Source organism: Numenius arquata, chromosome 17 (assembly GCF_964106895.1).
Source record: "Numenius arquata chromosome 17, bNumArq3.hap1.1, whole genome shotgun sequence".
In the NCBI taxonomy this organism is placed as follows: Eukaryota; Metazoa; Chordata; class Aves; order Charadriiformes; family Scolopacidae; genus Numenius; species Numenius arquata.
In genome coordinates, this window is record NC_133592.1 from 2,907,147 (window position 1) to 2,933,654 (window position 26,508).

General features: G+C 69.2%; 1 protein-coding gene across 1 annotated transcript; it reads right to left on the reverse strand.

Moving 5' to 3' along the window:
- Window positions 1–207: 207 nt before the first annotated feature.
- Window positions 208–25,041, reverse strand: BAHCC1 (BAH domain and coiled-coil containing 1). Its single transcript, XM_074160066.1, has 26 exons — window positions 24,882–25,041; window positions 16,593–16,772; window positions 15,363–15,485; window positions 13,201–14,916; window positions 13,013–13,118; window positions 12,703–12,911; window positions 12,415–12,573; window positions 11,736–11,929; window positions 11,033–11,390; window positions 10,214–10,948; window positions 8,895–9,079; window positions 8,622–8,758; window positions 8,303–8,404; window positions 7,028–7,142; window positions 6,699–6,942; window positions 6,230–6,394; window positions 5,781–6,106; window positions 5,276–5,383; window positions 4,921–5,183; window positions 4,755–4,830; window positions 4,565–4,673; window positions 4,354–4,476; window positions 4,093–4,266; window positions 2,260–3,407; window positions 850–1,086; window positions 208–723 (listed from the first exon to the last, which is right to left on the reverse strand). Exons 1-26 carry the CDS (start codon window positions 25,039–25,041, stop codon window positions 517–519), a joined length of 7,659 nt encoding a protein of 2,552 aa, XP_074016167.1. The 3' UTR covers window positions 208–516.
- Window positions 25,042–26,508: the final 1,467 nt, after the last annotated feature.

The window sequence follows — 26,508 nt, forward strand, 5'->3', positions numbered from 1 at the left end:
GCACTGAAACGGAAACGCGACCCCCCCACCCCCCCGCCCCACCCCCCGCCCCATATTATTATTATTTTTTTGTTGTTGTTGTTGTTGGGTTTGTTTTTTTTTTTTTTTATTTTGTTGTGGATTTTTTGTTGTTGTTGTTGTTGTTTGGGGTTTGTTTTTTTGTTTTTTTGTTTTTTTTGTTTGTTTGGTTTTTTTTGTTTTTTTTTTGTCGGTTTGTCTGTTTTCCATAAAACTTCCCGGAAGAAATACAATATTTACACACAAAATAAATAGAACAACACACCTGATTTCTGCTTTACCTGCTGGCAAACAGTCAGAGGTACTAGGGAAAGTATGGCTTGTAGGGGAGTCCCGTCCCCCCCCCCCCCCCCAACCCTGGCCCTGCGCCCCCCCACAGTGACGGCGATGTCCCCGCGTGTCCCCCACCCCAACCCCGGCCACCCCGGGCTTTGCATAATCACCGGGAAAGGAGCCGGTCCCCGTCCCCCTCCCCGCGCCCGGGGTGGGCACGGGGGGTCAGCAGAGGATGGGCACCCCGTCGGCGGTCACCAGCCGGCCCGTGGTGGGGTCGTAGGTGCCCGCCAGGTAGTAGAGGTCCTGCCGGTCCTGGTACTTCTTGCTGCGGGTCATCTGCTCGTAGTGCTCCCGTCCCACCACCTGGCACTTGTGGGAGATGGTCTGCACGTCGTTCTCGTCCTCGTGGCACGACTGGTACAGGGCGTTCTGCATGGGACAGCACGGCACGGCGGTGTCACCGGTCGGTCGCCCCCCCCCCCCCCCCCCCCCTCCATGGCTGATGTGGCCACCCCCCCCCCCCGCCTTCTCCGTCCCCGTGTCCCACGCTCTCACCTTGCCGTCGCTCTGCCGCTTGCCCAGCTTGGTCTCCTCGGGGTGGTAGAACCACTTGACCTTGACCACCATGTTGCTGCCCCAGGACTCCCACATGCTCTCGATGCGGCCGATGTAGGGCAGGTTGGGCCGCCCGGCCGAGAGGAAGACGGCGCAGTCCCCGATGCGCAGCGTCTCCTTGCCCCGCACGATGGCCTTGTAGAACAGCTTCCGCGCCTTGCCCTTCATGCCCCGCCGCTGTGGGGGGGGGGAAACGGGGAGTGGGTCAGGGATGGCACATGGACCCCCAAACACTGGTGAGACCCCGGGGTGGGATGCTCCCACAGCACCCACCCGCCCAAGTGCCACAGTCGGTGTCACCAGCACCCTGCATGGGGCACCCAGGCACCATGCCCCATGCCCCTCGCACCCAAGCACGCTGCCCCCACAACCCCTGTCACCCTGCCCCATGCACCCTGCCCTGCCATGAACCCTGTCCCCTGTACCCCTGCACCCAGGTCCATGCCCCATGCACCCTGCCCTGTACCCCCTGCCATACACCCATGGCCCCTGCACCCTGCCCCGTGCCACCCTGCCCCAGTACACGGGCACTCTGACACACACCCATGCACCCCGCCATGCACCCCACCTATACGTCTGCACCCCTGCACCCTACCCTGTGCTCAGGGGCTCCTTGTCATGCACCCTGCACCCATGCACCTGCATTTATGCATCCTGCCGTACACCCATGTCCTTTGCACCCTGCTGCATGCACAGGCACCTTGCCATGCTCCCATGCACCCTGCACCCGTGCACCCACACCCGTGCCCCATGCACCTTGCCCTGTGCACACAGGCACCCTGCACCCTGCTATACACCCATCCAGTGCAGCCATGCATTCCACCATGCAGCCTCTCACCCTTGCACCCTGTCCCATGCACCCTGCACCCATGCACTCATGCCCCATGCACCTTGCCCTGTGCACACAGGCACCCTGCCGTGCACCCATGTGCCCTGCTATATACCCATCCACCTGCAGCCATGCATTCTACCATGCAGCCTGCACCCTTGCACCCTGCACCCATGCACCCACACCCGTGCCCCATGCACCTTGCCCTGTGCACACAGGCACCCTGCACCCTGCTATACACCCATCCACCTGCACCCACGCATTCTACCACGCACCCTGCACCCTTGGCACCCTGTTGCATGCACCCTGCTATGTGCCCACACACTCCTGCGCCCATCCCACCCCGTGCACCTGCACCTACACCCCCTGTCCTATGTACCCCTGCACCTTGCCATATGCCCACGAACCTCCACACTGCACCCTGCCATGCCCCCGCACCCCCTGCCCCAGGGCCATGCCCCCTCCTTCCCCCCGGGCCGTGCCGAGCGGTGGGTGCCCAGGGCGGGTGCCGGTGGCCGTACCTGCGTGGGGTTCCCCGACCACCTCCAGAGCTGGCGCGCGGGCAGGAAGGCGGAGATCTTTGGCCGGTTTTCCACCGAGGGCAGGCGCTGCCTCCGGGAGAACTCTTTGGCTTTGGAGAAGCTGAGGGCCTCCTTGCGCTTGAGCTTGGCCTTGGGGCCGGCGGCGGCGGCCTTGGTGAGGAAGCAGCGCTGGGGAGCCCCGCTCTTGGAGCGCAGGGCCTCCGGCTGCGCCAGCAGCGCCGGCACCGGGTGGGAGAGGCAGGTCTGGAGCAGCAGCGTGGAGTCCTCGTCCTCGGAGCTGTAGGAGGAATCCTCGTTGTCGGAGGAGCAGAGGCTGGACGTGGAGATGGAGCCGGAGCTGGAGGAGGTGGAAGAGCCCGAGGAAGAGGAGGAAACCGAGAGGCGGGTCATAAAGCGGGAGGGCACGTCGGCCCCCAGCCCGCCCGCCTCCTCATCCTCGTCCATGTCCGAGTAGGAGCTGTGGCAGTCGCTGTCGCAGTTCAGGGTGAACTCAGCTTGGCCCGAGTATTTCCGCAGCGCCAGCCCCACGGGCAGCTGGTGCACGGGCGCCCGCCCCTTCCTATCCTTGCCAGCCAGCGCCGCGTGGGCATAGCCGTGGCTGGCCAGCGGCCGCTCCAGCTTGGCCCCAAAGTCCTTCTCAGCCAGCAGCAGGGCCTTGCAGTTCTTGTTCTTGGGGGACGTCACCCCTTCGTGGTCCAGCTTGACCAGGTACTCACTGCCTGCCTTCCGCCGGCTGCTTTTGCCCATTTCTGCCTCCAGCCGCTCGGCCTTCTTGGAGCGCAGGAGTTTCTGGGCAGCCGGCAGCACCAGCCCAGCCCCGGCCCCGAAGGAGGCGTAGGAGCTGGCGATGCGGCTGAAGGAGTCGGCCCCGAAGCCGTTGCCGAAAACTGGAGCGGCGAGGTGGTGATGGTGGTGGTGCACGGGGAAGATGGCCTCTTTGGCCCGTAGCTTCTTGGCGCTGCCGTTGACCTGGAAGAGGTTCTGCAGCACGGCCGTGCCCTTGCTGGCCGCCTTCCGCTTCGTCTGGGCCACCGCCGACCAGCTCAGCAGCGGACCCCCGCGCCGGCCCAGGAAGGGGTCGCTCAGCACCGGCGCTTTGCCGCCCGACAGCACCTCCGCAGCTTTGCCTGGAGGGAGACAGGGGTCAGGAGGGGCTGGCAGCCGTGAGGGAGGACACAGGGACAGACAGAGGGAGAGAGGGATGCTCCAGGACTGTCCCTGTCCCTGCACATCCTTCCCTGCATCCTGCCATACCCCACTCCCAACCCTCTTCACCCCAGCTTTCCCTGCATCCCTTCTGCCTGCCTGCATCCCTGCCTGCATCCCTGCCTATCCTCCGCCACATCTGCATCCTAGCACCCTTTCCCACATCCCAGCACTTTCCTGCATCCCTACATCCTTCCCTGCATCCCAGCATCTTTCTGTGTATCCCAGTACCGTTTCCTGCATCCCAGCACCCATCCCTGCATCCAAACATCCTTCCCTGCATCCCACCATCGTTCCCCTCATCCCAGCACCCATCCCTGCATCCCAAATCCTTCCCTGCATCCCAGCATCTTTCCCTGCATCCCAGCATCCTTCCCCTCATCCCAGCACCCATCCCAGCACCCTTTCCTCCATCCCAGCACCCATCTCTGCATCCCAGCACCCTTTCCTGCATCCCAGCACCCTTCCCTGCATCCCAGCATCCTTCCTCTCATCCCAGCACCCTTCCCTGCATCCCACCATCCCTCACACCAGCACTGCCAGTGCCGCCTCCCTCGGGCACCCCAAGGGAAGGGGGTCCGTGGGTGGCAGCCCCCCACCCCGTACCGCTTTTCTCCTTGCCGGCCGCCTTCTTGCCCGAGTTCTTGGGGGGCTCAGGGCCGTCATGGCGGTCCGGGCAGAGGCTGGGGGGCAGCTCGCTGGGAGGGGGTACGTCACTGCAGGACCGCTTTGTTCGCCGGCAGGAGCTGGAGACCAGCAGCGCGGGGGACGGCTCGGTGCCTGCGGGCAGAGAGTGGGGTCAGGGCCAGCCCCGCTGTCCCCCCCCGGCCCGTCCCCTGCCCGTGGCCCCCACCCTGGCCCACTCACACTGGATCTTGAAGTCGGGGGGCAGCAGGCGGATGTTGGAGACGGCGATGTGCCCCGTGTCCCCGTCATCAAACTCCACCATCACCGCCTCGGGGTCGTCCTCCTCCTCGTCGCTGGAAGAGCCTGCAGCACGGGGAGGGCTGTGAGGATGGGGCAGAGGTCCCTGACACCCCCCCCGCCCCGCCGGCCGCCCATCGGCCCCCCCCCTCACCTCGCACCACGTTCCCTGGGTAGAGGCACCGGGATTTCTGGCTCCAGTAGGCGCAGACGCGGGTGCCCGGCGGGAGGCTGCGTCGCGACTGGGGCCGGACGTCGAGGACCTGCGAGGAAGCGACGTGCTGGGCTCTGTGGGGGGGCGCTGCCCACCGGGACCCCCACCCCGGCCCCCCCGCCCCGCTCACCGCCTCCTGCAGCAGCTGCTCCTGCGAGTAGATGCGCTGCCGGTTCCCCCGCTCGCCCTCGATGATGATGCTGTAGCTGGGGAGGGGGCACAGAGCGGGGGGGGGCTCAGCACCTGCCCAGCCGCCCTGGTGTGTCCCCCCCCACACCGCAGGGACCCCCACTCACATGTCGGGGGGTTGGATGGTGCGGACGCTGCCGGCGTACAGCAGGCTGTCCTCCTTGGGGATGAGGATGTGCAGCCCGTCCCGCAGATCCTCCTTCTGGATGGCGCAGGCGTGGGGCAGGGGGGAGCGGCGCCCCCCCCGTACTCCCCCAGCCAGGCAGCCCCCTTCCTCCTCCTCCTCCGAGAAGCTGCTGTTGTCGTCGAAGTCGAAGTCGTCCTCCACGGTGAAGCTCTCCAGAAGTTTGCTGACCGCCCGGCCCTTGCACTGCGAGAGGGGGAGCGTGGGGTGGGTGGGGGGCACACAGGGAGGTGGGGGGGTTCCATGCTGGGGTGGGGGGTCCGGCCCCCGCCTCTCACCTGCTTGGTGGCCACTTTGCTCTTCACCTTGGCCAGCTTCTTGCCCTTGCTCAGGATGGTCTTGGCGCTCCGGGGGGAGAGGGCCAGCGAGAGCGCCCCGTTCTTCCGCTGCGGGAGGGGGTGCTCACAGCAAGCTGATGACCCCCCCGCAGCCACCCCAGCCCTCTGGAGTCCACCGGTGCGTCCCAACCACCCCAGCACCCCCAGCCCGTGCATCAGTGCCCCACAATACCACCAGCCTGTCCAAAACCTGCACCCATCCCTCTGTACCCCATGGTCCCATCAGTGCCCCCCCAACCTCCCCAGCACCCCCAAACCTCTGCACCCATCCCTCTGCAGCCCATGGTCCCATCGATGCCCCCCAGCCCCATCAGTACCCCCAGCCTGTGCAAACCCAGCCCCTGCACCCCCCGGTCCCATCAGTGCTCCCCGACCACCCAGGCACCCCCAGCCCCTGCACCCCACGGTCCATGGGTGCCCCCCACCCTCTGCCCCCTGTGCTCACCCTCAGGGCCGACTGCAGCACCTTGCTCTTGCGCGTGGCCTTTTTCAGCCTCTCGCTGGCCAGACGAGCCCCCTCGTCCCTTGCCCCAAAGTGCCGGGGGTCGGTGCCGGCGAAGAGGCTGCCGGCGGGGGCCGGGGCACTGGAGCCACTGGGGGCCGGTGGCCGGAGGCTCTCCTTGGGCTTGCCCTTCAGCTTCTTCTTGCCACCCTCCTCGCAGCCACCCGCCTTCCGCCGTGCTGGCACCTTCTCCAGCTTGCCAGTCCCCGGCTTCACCGGCCGCCGCTTGATCTTCACCTCGCCCTCGGGACTACCGAGGCGGCAGGGTCCTGCAGGGGGGGACATGAGGCTCAGGGCACCCTATGGGTGCCCACCCAGCCCCAGAGTGTCCACCCAGGGGGTCTCCCTGTCCCCTGTGTGCTCCCGGTGGCCCCGTGGGGTGATCCCGTTACCTAGCAGTCCCTGCCTTTCCTTCTTCTTCTTCGCCTTCTCGTTGGCCTCCATCTTCACCACGGAGGACGGGGAGGGTCCAAGCACGGCCACGGGCACCGAGGGCAGCAGGGACAAGCCCGGCTCGTCGTCACCGTCCTCGCTGTCCGTGTCCTCGTCGTGCTCGTCTGCAAGAGGAGGGGGCAGTGATGAGGGACCTCACGCACCCGGGGAGATCCTGCTTCCACGAGCAGGACGGGGCGAGCTGGGGCTGCTCCCAGCCCCAGGGGACGCCCTGACACAAGCCACCCCACACACACCTGCAGCTGCATGCACTCCAGCCCCCCAGCACCCACTCTGCACCCCCAGCCCCACCCCAGACCCCACACCCCCAACCCCACAACAGACCCTACACCCCCACACCCCCGTGCCAAACCCTGCACCCGCAGCCCCATGCCAGACCCCATGCCCCCAGCCCCACACCAGCCTTGCCTTTGAACCCCGCCGACTGACGGGGGTCGGGGTCCTGCGGTTGGTACTTGGTGGCCTTGGAGCTCTTGGGACGGGACAGTTTCTTCTGGATGCGGCCGCCGGGGTTGGGGTCTTTCCGGCGGAAGGGGCTGATGCCGGCAGGCAGCCCTTTGCTCTTCACCTTCTGCTTCAGCTGCGACACCTTGTGAGCCACCTTGCAGGCCAGCTTGCCCTGCGACCCGCTCTTCTTGCACCGCACCTTCTCCTGGGGGGCACAGGGAGGGTCGGGATGGGATCGGGACCCCCCCTGGCCCTGGGGTAGCGTTCACCCATGGTGGGTCTGGACTCACCGGGGAGCCCTTGAGGCTGCCGAAGGCTGCCTCGGCCAGTTTGCTCCTCTTCTTCTTGGGCTCGGGGTCCCCCCGCAGCTCGGCGCACAGCAGGGACAGACTGGTCTTCACTGCCCTGGTGGGGAGCACGGCGTGGGCACAGTGCCTGCTGGACGCCCAGGATGGACCCTGAACCCTCCCCAGGATGGATCTTGCACCCCCTGTCCAGATCCTGAACCTCTGTTTGTATCCTGCATCCCTGTCCGGATCCTTCATCCCTGGCTGGATCCTGCATCCCTGGCTGCATCCTGGTCCAGATCCTGCATCCCGGTCCAGATCCTGCATCCCTCTTTGGGTCCTGCATCCCTGACAGGATCCTCCATCCCTGCCTGGATCCCACCTCCTGGTCCAGATCCTACATCCCTGTCTGGATCCTGCCTCCTGGTCCAGATCCTACATCCCTGCCTGGATCCTGCACCCTGGTCCAGATCCTACATCCTGGTCCAGATCCTGCATTCCTGCCCGGATCCTGCATTCCTGGCTGCATCCTGCCCCCCCCGGATGGATCCCGCACCTCCTGGAATCATCCTGCACCCCTTGGTCACCACCAGCCGCTGGCTCCCCCCTTTCCTTCCCCCTCCCATAACCTTCACTCGCTCACTAATGTTTTGTGACATAAAACCTAGAGATTAATTTTTTTTTTTTTTTTCCCCTTCCCCTCCGTCTTAATTGAAGGAACCATTTAGCGCAGATTTAACTGTTATTACCGAGCGGGGGGGCCGGGGGCCGCGCGCGCACACGCGCTCCAAGCGTGTTTGGACTCGCTCGGAGGATTTATGCAAATGGGCCTGTCGGGAGAGGCAATTTGTAGCAGAGAAGGACAATTATACAGGGCCCGGGAGTGGGGAAACGGCTGCGCCGGGCGGCTAATGGGTAATAATAAAGCGCCGGCAGCGATGAACGCCGCTGCAGCGTGACCAATGGCTTTATACGGCACAGATAAAGAGGCTTTTATGCAACGCTGCTCCCGTGGCCGGCGGGGGGCGGGGGGGGGGACGACACACGGTGCTGCCGCCCAGCCGAGCCCACCCCCCCCTCCAAGCAATGAGAGCGGGTGCGCGCCGGAGCGAGGGGCCGGACCCCCTGAAACGCGGCTGCTGCTGATGGGAGGGATGTGGCGGGGGTCCCAGGGAACTGCCACCCCCGTGGTGGGATGGCCAGACACCCCCCCCCCCGGCAGCAGGGCTGGTGGCCCGTCCCCGGGGACAAGGAGGGCACGCGGCGCCGGTCACTCACTTGACCTTGCGGCTCTCGGCCCTGCCCAGCGTGCTGGAGTGCTTGCGCTTCCTCGGCCGCCCCGGGCCACGCCGTGCCGGGCTCCGGGAGCTCTCGTCACGCCTGCAGCCGCAGCAAGACCGGGGGCACCCTCAGCTGTGCGGCCGCTGCAGGTGGTGCCCCTCCACCCAGCCGGGCTGAGGACAGCCCCAAACTCATCACACTGATGACCGTCACTCCTCCTCAGCAGCGGGAGCTCCCTCCCTGGCCTCCCCCATTCCCATGGGCTGCCCCCCAGCCTCAGGACCTGACGGGGATGGGAATGGGGACGGGGACGTACTCGTGGTCATGCCGCCGCTGCAGCTTCACCAGCTCCCGCTGCTTCTCCTTGTAGCGGCGCTGGAGCTCGGCCAGCCGCATCCGCACCTCCACCTCCTGCGTGTTGAGCTGCTCGATGGCCGCTTTCAGGGGACAAACCTGGGGGGGGGGGGGGAGGAAGGGGCAAGGTGGGGGGTGGGCAGCTGTCAGCGCCGGCAGCCTCAGCCCTTGGGCTGAGACCAGGCACAACTCATCCCACCTTCCGCCCCCCTGCCGCACGCAAGGAGACACTCACGGCCTTGGTTTTGGGTGTCCAGGTGTACTTGCGGCGGGGGACGCGGGTGCGGGGTGGCGGGGAGGTGGGCAGGGGGCTGAGCGCAGGGGGGCTGCCCTCCCGGCTGGCCGCCTCCACCAGCGACCAGGCGGCCGCCACCGTGGCCAGGTTCTGCAGGTTGAAGGCCAGCAGGTCCTCGTCCTCCCCTGCCGGGACGGGAGGTCAGCAGGGACGGCGTGGGACATGCCCCGGACCCCCGTGCTGCCACACGCATGCTCTTGTGCAACGGCCCGTGCACATCACGGTGGCACCGGGACCGTTACCGGAGGGGTGTCTGTGGGGTGGGGGGGGGGTGCCGTGGGGTACAGGGCCATGCCATGGGGTGCCATGTGTGAGCGGGGTGCCCCAGGATGGCCATGGAGTCACGCAGGGGGTGGCAGGGGGATGGCGCACAGGGCGCTGCATGCATGGCACAGCCATTGTCCCCGGGCGGCCGTGGGGCAGGGGGGGGCCGGGCGTCAGTGGCGGCCAGCGATGAACTCATCGGCCAGCGGAGCCAAGGCCAGGGCTGGGAGGGACGCGGTGACGCGTGGGGCGAGCGGCGGGGAGCGGGGCCCCACGGCCACCCCCCCTTAATCCCCCCCCCTCGCCACCCTCCACCCCACAGCGTCACGGCCACCGGCAGCACCGAGCACGCGGGGGCCCCGCCGTCAGGCACCCGCCGCAGCGCTGGGGACGTGCCAGCAGCAGGACAGCCATCCCCGCCGGGGCCCCCGGGATTCCCTGGGGAAGCCGAGCTGGGAGGGAATCCCGGCGCCTGCCCGGAGCCAGCGCTGGAGCAGAGCCCCGGAGACGGCCCCGGGGCTGCGAGCATGGCCCGGCCGCCGGGCACCGCACACGCGTGCAGCCCGCTCGCCCTCGTGCCACACGCATGCATGCACGCAGCGCCCCCCCACCCTCCCCCGGGGCACTGCCGACACGCGTGCAACCTGCACCCACACGCGTGCAGGCCCCCCGCTGCAACTGCAAGCTGAGCCCCCTGCCATGCAGATGTGCATGCAGCCCCCCCGCCACCAAAAAACGCACATGTGCACGCATTGCCGGCGTGCACGCAGCTCCTGCACGGCTGCCCTGCTGCATGCCCCGCACGGAGCCACCGACACCCCCCCCAGAACCCTCCCCATGCCCCCCCCCTTCCCCCCCCCCGGGCAGGCAGCACCGAGGGCTGGGGACACCAGGGCACAGAACCGCGGGACAGAAAGCACCGGGGGGTATGGGGGCATGGACGGGTGGGGGGCACCGGGGCAGGGGGTGGCGGGGGGACACGGGGGGACACTCACCTTCCAGGGCCAGGTCGCAGCGGCGCTGGCGCAGCTCCAGGTCGGCCAGCTCGCTGAGCAGGGCGATGCCGGGGATCCCTGAGGCGTGGGGGGCTGGTGAGGGGGGGGCCGGGGGGGGCTCCCCAGGGGACTCCAGGGCTGGCAGCTCCCCCAGGTCGATGCCGGCAGCGATCAGCGCCTCCAGCCCGCCCAGGCAGCCCTGCTGCCCCCTGGGGCCATCTCCATCCTCCTCCTCGCAGCTGCCCTCCAGCTCTGAGCCTTCGCTGTCGCCTTCCTCCTCCTCCTCTTCCTCCTCCTCCTCCTCCTCCTCGGTGGCCAGGGGCAGCGGGGAGGCCCCCGCCACGGGCACCGGGTGCTGCTGCTGCTCCGGTGGGCTCTGCTCCGGCGCTCCCTGAGCCACCTCCCGGCACACCCCGAAGGCCACCGGCGCCCGTTCCTCGGTGGTCCCCGAAACCGGGGCCGGCCCCCGCTCCCCGCAGAGGGGTCCCGGGGCCAGGAGGAGGTGGTGGCGGTGCAGCAACACCCCGGGACCCTCGCTCATCGTCCCCCCCGCCGGCGGCTCCCGCGGGGGGGCCGGCTCCCGCAGCACCTCCGCAGCGGGGCTGAAGGTCCGGGACTGCTCGGGCTCGGCCGGGGGCGAGCTGGCGTGCATAGTGTCGGGGTCGGCCGGCTCGGCGGAGTGCGCCTCGGAGAAGCCCATGCCGGCGGCGGGGTAGCTGTACCCGGGGGGCAGATCTGTGGGGAAGCGGGCGATGCTCAGCGGGGACCCCTCGGCAGCACGACAGCCACCCTCCTCCTCCTCGCCATCCCCGTTCCTACCTGGCTCCAGGGACTTGGGGTAGTCGCGGGGTGGCTGTCCCTCTCCGCGCTTGTCCTCGCCCTCGCTGCCCTTGCTCTGGACAGGCAGGGGGCTGTCGGCCGGGGAGCGGGGGGCCACGGCGGAGCTGGCGGCAGGGCAGACGGGTAAAGTGCAGGGGGCCGCGGGGAGGGCCACGGGACACTTGGCCGGGTGCCGCAGGGCCGGAGAGTGGCAGCAAGGGGACAGCTTGGGGGGCCCGGGGGCCGCTGAGGACAAGCCCTTGGCCGGGGGGTTTAAGGCAACTGCTTTGTGGGAGGGTTTGAGGGGCTTCTCGGGACCCCCGTCCTCCAGCTCCAGGGGCTGCTCCTCCGGCTTCCGCTGTGGGGGACACCAAGGTCAGCACGTGTCAGCCCCACTGCCCGGCCCCTGCCCCATAGCCCTGCCCAGCACCCTACGACCCTGCCCCACACCCCAGCCCTGCACAGCCATCCCCAGCCCAGCCCCTGCCCCACCGCCTGGTCCCAGCCCCCCAACCCCGCCCTGCATCCCCCTGCCCTGCCCCACATCTCACACCACAGCATCTCGCACCCCAGCCCCATATCCCCACCCTACACTCCACCCTCAAACCAGCCCCCCATCCCACAAACCAGCCCCACATCCCATCCCGTGCCCAGCCCCACAATCCCACACCCCAGCCCCCCTCGCCCCCAGCCCCACGGGCACCTGGACATGCGCCTGGCGCTGGATCTCGAGGGCCTGGGCCGCCCGCTGCTGCTGCTGCAGGGCGTAGAGCTCTTGCTGCCGCAGGAACTGGGAGCGTGAGTATACGGGCAGCTGCCCCGTGTGCTGCAGGTGGGCGCTGGGACCCCGGCCCGGGTACATCGGGGGCCACAGCGATGCCTGGTCCATCACATCGGCTGCCGGTGGTGGGGGGTCAACCAGAGACCCATCTCGGGGTCACCCTGCAGACCCCAGCAGTGCCCTCCCCAGCCCTGGCAGCACCTGCAGAGACCCCATCTCCCACCCCTGCACCCCCAGCACACCCACAGGGCCCCATCTCCCACCCCTGCACCCCCAAAAGCACCCAGAGGGACCCCATCTGCCACCCCCAGTCCCCCATCTCCCACCCCTGCATGACTAGCAGCACCCACAGGAAGCCCATCGTCCACCCTGCACCCCCAGGAACACCCCCAGGGACTCCATCACCCTCCCTTGCACCCCCAATCCCACAGTAGCACCCGCCGGGTCCCCCATCTCCCACCCCTGCACCCCCAAAATCACCCACAGGGACCCCATCTCCTCCCCACCAGCACCCCCAGCCCCGAACCCCACAGAAGAGGCCCCAAGATCCCCCCAGCACAAGGCGGGGGGGCCTGGGGCCATCCCCCCGTCCCAGTCTCACCCAGCGTGTGGGGGGTGCCGTGGGCGGGGGGCTCGGTGGGCAGGATGACGAGCTGGGCAGGGGGGTCCTGGGAGAGGGGGAAGACGGGCTGCATGGTGCTGGGCATGGAGGCGGGGAAGGCGGGCGGCAGGTTCTGGTGCAGCGCGGGGTGGCCGATGCCTGCGGGGTCAGAGGGGGACCGCTAGCACCGTCAACGGCCCAGGTTGGGGGGGCAGCACCCCACTACCTGGGAGGTCTGCATCCAGCCCCCCACCCCCCACGCCCCCCCAGTTTGCCGGCGGCACTGACCGTAGGAGTGTCCCCCCATCCAGATGGAGGGGCTGCGGGTGCGGGGCAGCCAGTGCGTGTGGGCCGGGTGGGCATGGGCGGCGGGGTCCCCCCCGAGCTGCCCCGCCGGCAGTGAGGAGCCCCCGGCGATCATCAGGTGGGGGGTCAGCTCCCCAGGACACCCCCCTGAGGGGTGCATCCGGGCAAACTCCACCAGGTCCTTGTTGTCCCTGCGGGAAGAGAGGGGACACGGGGAGTGGGGCAGGGTGACAACACGGGGACCAGCCCTGGCTGGCAGGGACCCCCCCAAACCCCCCGTCCCCACACTTACTGGAGAAGCAGCTCTCGCCCCGGCAATCCCAGGCGCTCCTCGCAGAGCCGGCCCCGCTCCTCCTCTGCCTCCAGGTCGATGAGGTGCATGGGCCGCGCGGTGCCCGCTGTGCCAGGGACAGGATGGTGGCATTAGCATGGCACCGTCGGACTCCCACCACCCCCATGGTCCCCCTCCCTGGGCCCTACCTTTGATGCCGGTGGCCGCCCGACCCTGCCGCCCGGAGCCACCACCGCCGTAGGAGGGCTCGGGACGTCCCAGCGTGTCCTTCTGCCGTGCCACAGCCACCGCGATGCCAACGGGCGGTTGCCGCACCTCGCTCTCGCCGGTGGCCATCCCGTCGTGCTCCCGGCCGCGGGCGCAATCTGGCCGCTCCAGCTCCGCCTGCCCCTTTCCCGGGGGGAACTTGGCATCCTGGTGGGCACAGCTGCCCTTGACCCCCCCCAGCCCCACAAAGGGGGGGCCCTTCTGCCCCCCCAGCAGCGCCTGGTTGCTGTATTTCAGCAGGTTCTTCATGGCCGAGACCTCGTCCGGGGCGGCCGGCACCTCCTGGCCCAGCACCGAGCCCTGAGTCATCAACGCAGCCTGCTGCAGACTCGTGCCGAAGGGGTCCAGGTAGGGCCCCTTCCTCTCCTCCGCCACGGCCAGCGGGGGTCCCTGGCCCTGTACGCCCCAGGGGGGCAGGGGGGGTCCGCCGTAGCCCAGGGCGCTCAGCTCCAGGGGCTTGCGCTTGCCCTCGCCGCCGGCCGCCTCCGCCTCGGGGTGCTGCTGGTGCCGGATCCGTGCCACCTTCTGGGGAGCCGGCCCGGGGGGGGTTTCCTTGGGGGGGCCCTTCTCTAAAGTGCAGCAGGAGGGGCCGACCCGGACGCCCAGCGGGTCGGGGCGGGCGGCGCGGGAGCAGTCGGGTGCCGGCGGCACCTCGAAGTAGCCCTTCTCCAGAGCACCCTTGGGTGCTGGTCCCCGGCCGGGGTAGGGGGGACCCTCAGCCGCCCCCCCACCCAGGTACTCCAGCCCCTTCAGCCGGGCGCTGGGACCCCCCCACTCCATCCGCCGCTCCGCCGGCCCCTCCGCCTTCAGCGGGTGGTGGAAGGGGCCACCGTAGGCGGCCGGGGGCTCGGCCCCCGCCTCGGCGTGCCGCTCCTTGCCATCGGCACGCTCCAGCCCGCCGGCCTCCGCCGTCACCTGGAAGGAGCGGCTCTTGTCCGTGAGGTGACCCACCGAGGGCACCAGCGTGGCCCCGCTCAGCTTCAGCTCCCGGCCGGCCGGCTCCGGCAGCGGGCACAGCACCTCGGGGCCGGCGTGTAGCTGCAGGCAGGGGAAGGAGCCGGCGGCGGGGCCGAGCGGGGCCGGTGCGGCGGGCACGGCGTAGGAAACGGCGTGGTGCAGCATCTGTCGCCGCTCCACGCACTCGCCGTAAGGCTGGGGGGCCACCTCGGGGGCCGCCGGCTCCCGCTCGCCCCGGCACGGCTCCTTGGCACTGCAGCGGCCGGCGCGGGGCAGGGCGCTGCCGGCGCAGCTGGGCAACACGGCGCGGCCACCATCGCCCTCCAGCCCCTTGGCACCCAGCAGGCAGGAGGGGAGGTGCTTGGGGCGGCCGTCGCCGGCCCCCCGTGGGGGCAGCCCCTCCTTGCAGTGCCCCTCCGGCGGCACCGGCAGCACCGCCTTGTGCCGCTCCTTGGGGTCCTCTTCGGGTGGCCGCTCCTTGGGGTCCCCCTTGCCCGCTTTCTCCTTGCCCGCCAGGAAGCGGTCGTAGTCCTTGGGGGTCTTGGGCAGGGGTCCAGCCTCCCGCTCCCGGCTGCAGGAGCCGGCGGGGGGCCCGGGGGCAGCGCGGGTGATGCCGGGGAAGCCGTGGCCGGTGGGGAGCAGGGCGGGCTGGGCAGGCAGGTTGCGCAGGTAGAAGTTATCTGGAGGGGAGGGTGACGGGTGAGCCCCCCACGGCCCCCTCGTCCAACAACGGCAGGGGTCTGGGCGCCCGGGGCTGCGGCCGTGCCAGCGCCGGCTGCCCGCTAACGAGGGGAGGAGCGTGGGGGAAGGCACGGCCTAATTAGCTCCATTTCCCACCCAAACAATGTTCCCTATTAAGTGCCCGCCAAAATATTGTGAAAAGCGAGAGCGGCGGCGGTGGCTGGGCTGGGTGCCCACCGCCCCGTGCCCGCCGGCCCCGCTCCTCCCCGGGGACCTGGTGCTCGCTCCCCCCGCCCCGAGGTCGGGCACAGGCACCGGGGATGGGTGCTGAGCCCCCAAACCGTGCCTGGCTGGGGACACGTGCCCACGCAGGGGACCCCCACCAGCCCCAAGGCTGTGGGGTGGAGGTGGCACCGCGGTGCTGTGCCGGGACCCCGGTACCTGCCTTTCTGGCTCTCGTAGAAGCGGTGCTGGCCGTAGAGGACGTTGCTGTTGCCGTGGTGGTCCAGGTGGCTCATGGGCAGGAAGGTGGAGGCCAGGCTCCCGGAGAAACGGGGGTACCCCGGGGCTGGGGGACATGGCAGTCAGGGGGGGCAGGGGTGCACTCGCAGGCACACAGCCCCCTGCGGCATCTCCGTGCCGTGCCACGGCACACACCGCACCACAGCAGCCCGGCCACGCACCGCTCCGGCTAGAAATGCTTTGCCGGAGCCTCTAATCCCCTCCAGACCAGGGACCCACCCCCCACCCCGCCCCCCTGGGAGCTGCTGCTGGGCTGAGACCCCACAGACTCGTGGCAGCAGTGGCCGTACGACGGCATCTCAGCACGCTCGTTAGCCGGCGCGCTCGGGCGGGCTGTCCATCAACGGCGGGCGCTGCGCTGCCGGAGCCGCGTGTGCTGCCGGGCCCCCCCCTCTTCCCTCCCCTGCAACCTCCCCCCCCCCCCGGCACCCCCCCGGCACGCAGCACAGGCCCCGGCACACCGGGAGCCAACTGGCAGCCGGTCAAACTACCAGCTGGGCCGGCTGCCAGGGCCCCGCGCCAATACCACCGCCCCGCTCCTTAACTCTGTCGGCCGTCGCTCCGGCCGCTCAGGTGGGGACGGGGACGCCGGGGTGCCATGGGGCACCGGGGTGCAGGGAACCCCCGCTCCCCACCGCGAGGGGGTGTCTGTTTAACCGGAGATGGTCCCTGTGCTGCAGCCTGCCCCACCACGGGGGTCCCTGCTGCAGGAGGGGAGCGCAGCCCCTGGTTCACCATCACCAGTGACACGAGTTGGCCCGGCCTCAGCCCTGGCACGGGGTGGGGGTCTGCAGCCCGGCACCAGCCTCTCTGACCCACCCTGAGCCCCCATTGCAGGGGGCTGAGCCTGGTCCCTGTGGACACCCAGGGGGGTCTGTGGGGCACGTTGCCGGCTGTGCCCCCGCCGCCGCCACCCCAGAGCTCATCGCCTGCCAACTGCGTGCCCGTGCCGGCCGGCTGCCACGACCACCCCCTGTGCCAGCGCCTGGGAGGTCTGAACCCCGTCCGCGTGGGTGCCGGATGGATGTCACCCACCGGCACCGGGCAGAGCCCTGGTCACGTCTCGGCCACCCTGAAGGGACACCCCACAGGGACACCCTGCCTGCCCACCCCGGGGGTGCTGCCACCCGTCCCTGTCCCGGCGTCCGCTCACCTTCGTGGGAGTGCGAGAACCAGATCTGGGAGGTGCCGGAGTGGGGCCCGCGGAAAGTCGGCTCCGGAGGGGAGGCAGTGGGACCGGCAGGGTGGCTGGGTGCCCCCGAGCCCAGGCTGCTGCTCAGGAAGCCCCCCATGAAGGAGGAGGCGGGCGCGTTCCCCATCAGGCCACTGCCAGCTGCGGGGGGAGAGGAGAGAGTCAGGGAGGGTTATTCGTGGCCCAGCTTGCATGCCCGCCCCGCCACGCTCGCTCGTGCACACTCGTGTGCACAGCCCACGCTACATGTGTGCATCCCTCGTGCAAGCACGCTGCTTGTGCAAGCACATCCCTCGTGCATACACGGCTCTTGTGCTTGCACACGTGCCTCTCGTGCACACACGCTCCGTGAGCATGCGTGACCCTCGTGCGATCACACCCCGCGTCCATGTACGCCCCTCACGTCCTCTCAGCCCCACGGGGCTCGCACACACGCCGGGGCGTGCGAGGTGCAGCAGAGCCGTGCAAGGGGCACCGCTGCCCTGCCCTGGCCCCCTGTGCATGTCCTGGGCACACACGTGTGCCAGCACACGGGAGGTTTTGCATACACATGTGCTCTCCCCTGGCAGCTGAGACCGGCTGCAGGACACCGGATGCCCCCGGTGCCAGGACGAGCCTGACCTCCTGGGGCCCAGGTTGTGCCGGGCCGTACCAGGGCAAGCTGGGCCACCCCCTTGCCAGCACGGGCATCTGCCAGCCGTGGCAGCCGGAGCCCTGCCAGTGCCCAGGAGGCGGTGGCAGGAAGGCTGAGGACACGGGGACAGCCGCCTGTCACCGGGGCAGCAGCTCCGGGACACCGCAGGGGGCAGCAGATCCGCATGCGTGTGCGCGTGTGTGCACACGCGTGTGTGCACGCATGTGGAGGGAGGGGCAGGCGTGCGAGGAAAGCCACGGGAAGCGCAGGGCAGGGGGGCGGCCCCCACCCTGACCCCAGTGGCCTCCCCCTCAGCCAGAGGGGGTGGCCCAGCACCCCTGGGGACACCCAGGCCAGCGCTCCCCACCCCGGCCGAGCCATGAGATCATGGTGGAAACATCGGAGCCAGTGGCCAGCAGCCGGGAGGGACCCGGGGGGGGTGGGGTGGTGGGAAAGAACCGTCCACCCCTTGCCACGCAGCCCCGTGGCCATGTGTGTGCCAATGTGGGCTAGCGGGGCCGCGGCCGGCACGGCTCGGCACGGCAGGGCTGGGTGCGGAGGAGCCCGGGCTGGCCGGCCGCCCGGCCGGGGCAGGAAGCGATGCTTTGCTCTCTAAGCCGGCCCACGCTCCCCGGCTAATCCCTCCGGGATGCCTCTGGGATGAGTGTCAGGGATGTGGTTTCAGGCAACTCGCTCCTTCCTGCGCCGGCCGGGCAGGGGCTGCGTGGGCCGGGGGCACGACCGCTCCCCACCCGCGGCCCTGGGAACCGGCACCGGGGCCGGACGCTGCCCCCTCCACCCCCCGCCTGCGCTGGCACGCACCGGGACCACCGGGCACGTCCCGGCGGCCGCAGCACCGCATCCCGGAGGAGCCGTGCCCGATGCTGCCCACGGGCAACCATCCCGGCGTGCCCCAAAGCCCCGGCCGTGCCGGGGGACCCCGCCGCGGGGCGTGGAGCCGGCAGCGTGCCGGGCGGCTGTGCCGGGCAGGAAGCCGAGGTTTCCAGAACGAGCCTTTTCTGGAAGCTGTGAAACAAGGCTGTAAAAAAATAACCGCCTTCCCCCCCCACACACACTCCCCTCCCCGCTCCGATGGCGGCGGGGCAGGGCTGGCGCAGGGTGTCCCAGCGGGGCTGGCGGGGCCGCCGCCGCGCTCCCCACACCTCCCACCCGCTGACTCACACCCCCTGGCACGGCCGGGTCCCCCGGCGCACGTTGGCCCCATGGCCGGCCGCCCCGTTCCCACCGGCCTCGCCCACCCCCGGTCCCTCGCACGCTCGCACCCTGCCCCACGCCGCAACGGTTCGGCGTGACACGGCACGGCACGGGGGCACAATCAGAGAGCAGACCCCGGCACTGTCCCCTTCCCCGGTGAGGCCAGGGAAGGGACGCTGAGACCATGCATAACTCATCTCACGGGTGAGCAGACAGTGCAGGAGGAGCCCCGCATCGGGGCAGGCGCGGTGCTGCGGGGCCGGCTGCCAGCACGGGGCAGATGGGCAGCGGGGTCCCATCCCGGCCCCCCCCAAGCCTCCCCCCCCCCAAGCAGCATCAGCCCGGGAACTCCCTGGCTGGGCTCCCCGTGGCCATCACCGTGACTCAGCCCGGCCGGCACCGCTCCTGGCTCCCGCACAACCGGAGAGAAAATCCCCCGAGCCGGGAGCCAGCGGGGAGGGAAGGGTGGTCCCGGCCACGGCCATGGTCCCCCGGCTGCTTTTTGGGTGCTTTGCAGCTCGTACCCACACCGGCAACTCCGGCACGGCCACGCTGGCACCGCGCTGGCCACAGCCACCCCACAATGTGGGTTTTGGGGGCTGGTGGCACCCAGGACCCCCCAACTGGGACTGGAGGGCGGTGGCAGCTGGAGGAAAGGGTTAAGAGGGAAATCACCGCCAAACCGCAGCTGGGGGGGGGGGGGGGGGAGGAGAGGTTGGCCCCAAATCCACAGTGGGTCACACGTGTGATGAGCACGCCAGGTCTCAGCACAACAGTGCCGGAGGTGAGGGGGGTGCAGGCTTGGGGAGGTGGACACTGGGGAGACTGGGGTGGGGGCAGCAAGGGGCGCTCCCCACCCCCTGCCCCAAGCCGCTCTTCGCCCCCGCACCGAGCACAGCACAGATGTGCTGGGAAGATGGAAAGTTTCCTCCGCCAGCAAACTGGGCCGGGGCGGGCGTGGGGGGGCTGCAGCCCCATGGGGGGGTCACTCCGGCCACGGCTGCTCTGGCCTGGCATGTTTCTGGGCGGGGGGGGCCAGCAGCGGGGTCCCCAGGGCAGCGATGCTGGGAAAGGGAGGGGGTTCCCAGCCCCCCCCCCCCCCCCCCTCATCCAGGATGTGGCTCTGAGAAGGTGGGGGCTACACCCCTTGAGCCCCCCCGGTGCAGGTGCATGGCAGCACCCCGATATTTAGGGGCTCCATTTCGAGGAAGGATGCGTGGTAGTGGGGGGTGGGTTGCAGCCCCCCCAGACACGCCTGGGCGAGGTGACGGTCCCCGGGTCCCCGTGGCGGCGGCGGGGACGTGCACGGGGCGCAGGGTTGGGTTACTCCCTCGGCTATTTCGGGGCTGGAACATTCCTGCCGAGGCCGGGGGCCGCACGCGGAGACGCCGGGAGCTGGCAGGGACCCTCCCGCATCCCATCCCCACGGATGGGGCGCCCCTGGGGAGGTGCCACCCCCGGTCCCTGACCCGGGCAGGGGGTAGGATGCAGCCCCCAGCGGCCCCCCCCCCTCCCCTCCCCACCCCTCTGCCACGACCCACCGCACGCTTTGCAACCCACGCGGCCCCTTTAAATATTTGGCAAATAGGAAAGAAGTGTAATATAATTTCCTCGGTGTTATAATTTAAGATTAATCCATATTGTTATGGCACTAAATAAATGCCGTAATATTGAAATGCAGTTCAAATTAGCTTGACAGAGTGCCAGAAGTACAATTAAAACGTTATCCGATGGGTAATCACACGGCAGTCGCTCCGCGCTAAGTGCCACTCGCAAGCTGTCGGCTTTCGGCGGAGGGAAGGGGAGGCCGGAGCTGCCGAGGGACTCGCACGTTCGCCGGGGGGCCACGGGTGTGCGCACGCCGCTCGGGGCACGCTACTCGCACGCTGCTGGTGTGGCTGACGCACGCGGTTTGCACGCCGCCCCGCTGGGATGGTGCGTGCGGTGCACGCTCCGTGCACGACCGGCGCGCACACGACGACTTGCACGCTCGTTGCACGATTTACACGCTGGATGCACGCGGCTTGCACAACCCAGAGGCCATTTTGGGAGCAGCCCTAGGCCCAGCATGGACTGGGATGGCGGGGAAGCCAAGGAGGGCATGGGGGGGGGTCCCGCACCCCACCCCACACAGCCCCACGGGGGCCTGGTGGCCCACGGAGGTCAAGCACGTGGACCCCCCCCAAGGGAACCCCCCTGAAACTTGGGGCCCATGGTGACCCCGTATCACGCGCAACCCCGTGCAAAGGGTCCCGGGCTGCCCATGCACGGAGCGGGAGGGAGCAATCCCGGGGGGCTACCAGGACTCGTCCCTTCTCCCCCCGCCCCCAGGGCCGGGGGACCCCATCACCCAGCAGGGTCGGATCCTGCCCCAGGGCGATGCTGTGGGGCAGGAGGCGGGGGGGGGGGCAGACGGGGCGGGGGCAGGCAGGGCCGCGCTGTGCCCATCTGTTTTGTTTTACGGAGCGGATAAAGAAGAACTCCAAGAATGAGATTATTGGGTGAGTGTTTATTTACCGCCAGGGCGGAGGGTGGGAGGGGGGGACGGACGGGACGGGATGGGACCCGGGCGGGGGGGGGGGGGGGGGGGGGGGGCGCGCAGCCCGTGTGAATCTCTGCAGAGTCACCGAATCGCCAAATCCTGCTATTTTTATTTTCCACCGTAATTCCTCGCTGTCACCTACTGCTGCCGTCGGCACCGGGAGAGGAGTCGGCTGCAGGGGGGGGGAGTACAGGGATGCTCAGGGCTTGGGGGTCCCCCAGGAGCTGGGGGGGGAGGGAGGGGGGGGCTCCGAGGAGCCTGGCTGCACCCCAAGTCCACCTCTCGGGGGATCAGCCCCGAGCCCACCATGCCTGCGGTGCTGGGCCCACGGAACGCGGTGGCGGCACTGCCAGCAGCACTGTCCTCAGCCCCCCCAGCACAGGACACACACACACACACACACACCCCCCCCCGGGACAGGCTCCCCCGAGGTGCAGGGACGGGAGGAAAAGGCCGGGTGCCTGCAGCCTGGGATGCTGAGACCCCCCCACTTTGTGGCCATCACCACGTTCCCCGGCGGTGACCGGGGCCGGCGGCGCTGCCCGTTGTGCCGCGGCACGGCCGCTCGGGCTGATGCTCCCCCCCCTCCCGGGACCCCGGGCGTCTCCGTAGGGATCCAGCGAATCCCTAACGAACAGATGAAACCCCTCCAGGGTAATTCTACGGGGTCTGAGGTTCTCCGCATCCCGCTCTTCCCACCGGACGGATGCACACAAGCACACGCGCGTGTCCCCCACCCCGGCACAAGCGTGGCTAACGAGGAGCAGACGAGTTAATCTCAAAATCTGTTTTAACTTTGACACCTACTTTTTAAAACGCAGCGCATGCGGCGGCGGGGCCGGGCTGGCGCACGGTGCCGAGGAAAGAGGGGGGGGGGGGGAGAGGGGGGGAGGAAGAGCAGGGAGACCCCCACGCCACGGCCATGCCGGAGCCCTGCCGCGGTCTCCCGACCCCTCGTCAGACCCCGTCTTCGCTCATTCATGAGGAAGCTGCCATGTGGAGCGGCCGTAGCGCCGGCATCCAGACCCGTGTCACCACCCCGGCCGGGGGCAACCGTCCCCACCTGCCCCCCCCCCCCCAATCCATCTCTCCCCCCCAAGCCACGCGCGGGCACTGTGACTTAATCCAGGGAATGGGACAGCTGTGGGAGCCCAGCCGGCCACCAGCGCCATGCCGCCGGCCACCAGCACACGCACCCGTGCCGGGATGCACCGTTACCGGCAGTACCACGGCCCAGCTGCAAATCGGCACCGGGATCCAAACCGGCACCGGTTTGCAGAGCGGCAGCACCAGGGCAGGGTGGTGTGTGTGTGTGTGTGTGTGTGTGTGTGTGTCAAGCCGCCCACCGGCACCAGTGCTCCCGGCAAAGCCCGGCGCTGGGGTGAGACCCCCACCACGGTTACACGTCGCCACGCACCGAGGGCTCCGCCGCGGTGACAAACAACCCGACGCCATCTCAACTATATATATTTGTCCATAAAAACGTCAGAAGGGCAAAAATTGAGGCCCCGGCGTAAAGCACGGGCTCGGCTGAAGCTTCCCGAGTCCCTGCCCACGGTGGGGGTGTTGGGACCCCCGGCGGCCCCGCTCGGCGCGGGGTTTGGCACGGGTGTGCCGGGGCGGTGGGAGCGCGGATCCCAGCCGGGCTGTGCCGCGACGTGGGAGCCGGTGCTGTACCCAGCCTGGGCCGGGCTCCCGGCAGCTCCGGGGGAGCGGGGGTCCCCGTCACCCCCGAGCCCCCAGCACCGAGAAGAGCCGCGGCTCCCCGCGCTCCGGCCCCCAGCGCCGTCTCGCGCCGTCATTTGCATGGTCCCGCTGCCAAAACCAGACGCAAACCGGAGCATTTGTTTGCAATAACTGCGCGGCCCTGAATTATGGCTTTAATAAAATCAAGCTAAACAGTTTTTATCTCCCCTTCTCAGGGCGGCCTCCGGCCCCCGGCGCTCGGCAAAGGCTCCTGGGAGGTGTAGTCCGGCTAGGAGCCATTTGGGGGAGCGTGGCCGGACCCCCCCCCCCCCCGGCCGGTGGGGTACCCCGGGGCTGCCGCGTGCCGCACCGCCACGGCCGCCCGGCAAACCGCGGGCTGGCTTTATTTGCTGGGTGGGGTAATTATCAATCATCGGCGTTAATTACTGCTCCGCGCGCTGCCACGGCTCCCGGCCCCGTGGCACGGCCGTGGCGGGGGGACGTTGGGGTGCCAGGCCCGGGGACACCCCCCCCCTCCCCCCCCACTGGCCCCAGCCCCGCGCTGGGCACGGAATTATCATTTTTATTTGCTTGAGCAACATTCCCGTAGGCACGGGAGCCTCCGAGCGCAGCTCGCCGGGATCGGCTCCGGCTGTGCCGGCCCTGCCAAAGCCGGGAATATTTTTAGCTCTTTCTGTTGTTGGGTTTGGCTTCTCTCTTTTTTTTTTTTTTTTTTTTCTTTTTTTTTTTTGCCTTTTTTTTTTTTTCTCCTATTTTTTTTATTTTTTTTTATTTTTTTAAGGCGAGTTTCTGCCGGGGTATTTTTAGCCTGATCCATGTTATTTTAACAACCTCCGTTGCATTTGGGCTCCCATGTGTCGCCCAGGCCCCGGCGGGTGCGAGGGTCCGGCCACCGCCGCCGCGGGGACACCGCCATGCCAAGAAGCCGGGGGGAGGGAAGTCAGCGGCACCCCAGTACCCGTGTCCCCCGGGGATCCCCCCACCCCGGCCACCGTGAGCCGGAGAGGGGCCGAGCCCCAACCCTGGGAACGGGCACTGACCCCCCAACCAGGCCCCCCGCACCCTAAAGCTGGGGGGAGGCCGGGGTGGCCCCCCCCACTAGCCTGGTAGTGGTCCCGGGGGGGCCCCGGTTGCAGCATGGGGTTCGCCAGCACAAAGCGAAACCGCCCCGGCCGCGGGCCCGATCCGGCGCCGCCTCCCTGGCACCCCCCCGGTGCCCCCCACCGCCAACCCCCCCCCGTCCCTCCCCTGCCCCACGCCAGCCCGGCCGTGCCCCCCGCCCTAATCCACGCACTAATTGTAATCCCATTAAAGCAGATATTTTTATTAGTATTCACAGCTCATCAAGGCGGCGACAATAACCGGCGCTGCCGCCGTGCCGCGGCGAGAAAACCGCCGGCGGGAAGCGGGGGGCCGCGGGCAGCACCGGATCCGGCCCTGCTCCCGCTTCCACCACCCCCCCCCCCCAGCCTGGAGCTCGGCTACAGCAAACCGGCTTCCCCTGCGCCCCCCCCCTTGCACCGTGCACCCCGCTTTAGGCACCCTACACCCCGCTTTCACCCCGTGCGCCGCCGCAGACAAAGCCGGGCGAGCGGCGTGCGCCGGTGGGGGAGGCCGGACCCGGTGAGCCCCCCACCATCCCGGTGAGGGTACGAGTGGCTGCACTTTGTCCGTCCCCGGCCGCCGAGGTGAGCGCCCCGCGCTGCGAACCCCACGGCCACCCCACACCCCCCCCCGGTACTCGAGACCCAGCCGGGATTCACCGGCCGTTTTCCGCCGCCGCACCGGCCCCGCGCATAACGGCCGCCTTGTTCGCCCAAAAATCGCTTCCTTGTTCACACACCGGGATCATGCCAGGCCAGACCCATAGAGGGATGGGGGGGGGGGGGGGACACACAGGGAATGCCCCCCCTCTTCGGTCTGTGCGTGAGCCCCCCACACACACCCCCCCACCCCAAAATCCCCCGAGTGCGGTGACAGCAGGATCAGCACAAAGAGGGACTCCGAGCCCCCCCCCCCGACCCCGGTGCCGTACTGAGCCCCGGGTGCTGTGCCGAGCCCCGGGTGTGTGTGTCCCCCGTCCCCCCCGACCTCCGACACCCCCCAAAACCACCACCCCCCCCCCCGCCCGCCCGCCCGCCGCCCCTCTGACCTGTGTGCGTGGCCATGGTGATGGGCGCGGGGAAGTACTTGGTGGGCTGGAAGTGTCCGGGGGGCTGCACGGCCCCGCGCCCCGCTCCGTGCCGCTGCCCCGGGCCGCCCCGCTCCGGCAGCAGCCGCGGTGGCGGGGGGGCGAAGTCACGGCCCTCCATCCCGGGAGGAGGGGGGTACCCACCGGCCCGGGGCGCGGGGGGAAAAGGAGGGGGGGGGGGGGGGAGCGGCGGCGGCTGCTGCTGCTGCTGCTGGGGGCGGGGGGGGGCGGCGATCCTCAGCGCCGCGGCGGGCCGGGCTGGGGGGCGGCGGGCCGCGCTCCGCGCCGGGGCTCCCGGTTCATCCTCCGCTCCTGGGGACGGGAGAGAACGGAGAGTGTGAGAGCGCGGCCGGGTGTGTGTGTGTGTGTGTTGGGGAGTGGGGGGGGGGGGGGGAAAGACAGCCCCCCCCCGCCCCAGTCCCCCTGCGCTGCCCCCCCCCCCCCCCCCCCCCCCCCCTTCCCCCCAGTCCTCCCAGTTCCCAGCCTCCTTTTTCTCCGGTATCCCCCGTTCACCGTGCCCGGTTTCCCCGCCATCCCCGAAGAACAGCCCCCCCTCCCCTCCTCTCCCCTTATCCCCCCCCCAATCATTTCCCCAGTTTCCCCACTGCACGGGCACCCCCCCCCCCAGCCCGGTTTACCCGGTACTCCCGGAGCGCGGCCCCGGCCTCCCCGCCCCGTTCCCCCGGAGCTCGGGCCCCGCTTCCCCCGCCGCAACGCTCCTTCTTCCCCCGCCGCTCCCGGTTCCACCCGCCGCCCAGGCCCCTATTTCCCCGGGCGCCCGGATTCCGGTTTACCCCGATTTCCTCCCCTCCCCGCGGCCCTACGGACCGTATTTCCCGGTGCTCGCAGCCCGGTTTCCCCGCGCCCTCCCCCGGCCTCCGTCTCCCTCGGCTCTCTCCCCCGGTGCACGGCGCTTCTTCCCCCGCCGCACCGACCCTCCCTTCTCCCCGCCGCCTTCCCCTTCCCGGTCACCGCTCCTCCCGCTGCCGGGCTCGCCGGTGCTCGGTCCCGGTAACCGGCATCCACCCGCCGGAGTCAGCCCCGAAGCGACTCGGAGGCCGCCCGGTGAGCCGGGGCCCGCCGGGGGCATTGTTCTCGGGAGCGGCGGGGCCGGCGGGCCCGATCCGGCGGGGGAGACGGCGGCGACCGGGGCCGGGCCGCGGCGAACAAAGGGGAGAGGAGCGGCGAGCGCGGCCGGGGGGCGACGGGCCGTCCCCGTCCCCCCCCCTCCACCACCACCCCCGGGGGGGCTGCGGGGAAGCGGGGCCGCGGCGGAGCGAGGGCGGCCGTATTGTCCCGGGGGGCAGCGGAACGGCGGAGGGCATCCCCGGGAGAAGGAATACGCGCACAACCGAAAGATAATAATAATAATAATAAATTAAAAACAAAACAAAAAAAAAAAAGAGTGTATTTTTAAAAAAATAAAACGGAAGAAAAGCGATGTAAAAAAAAAAAAAGCAATAAAAAAAAAATTAACGCGGAAAAATTAAAGAGGAAATAATTTAAGGCAAAAAGGAATAAATTCAGGAAAGAAATCGAACGCGAAAAATTTTAACGCAGAAGCGATTCAACGCGGAAAAAAAAAATA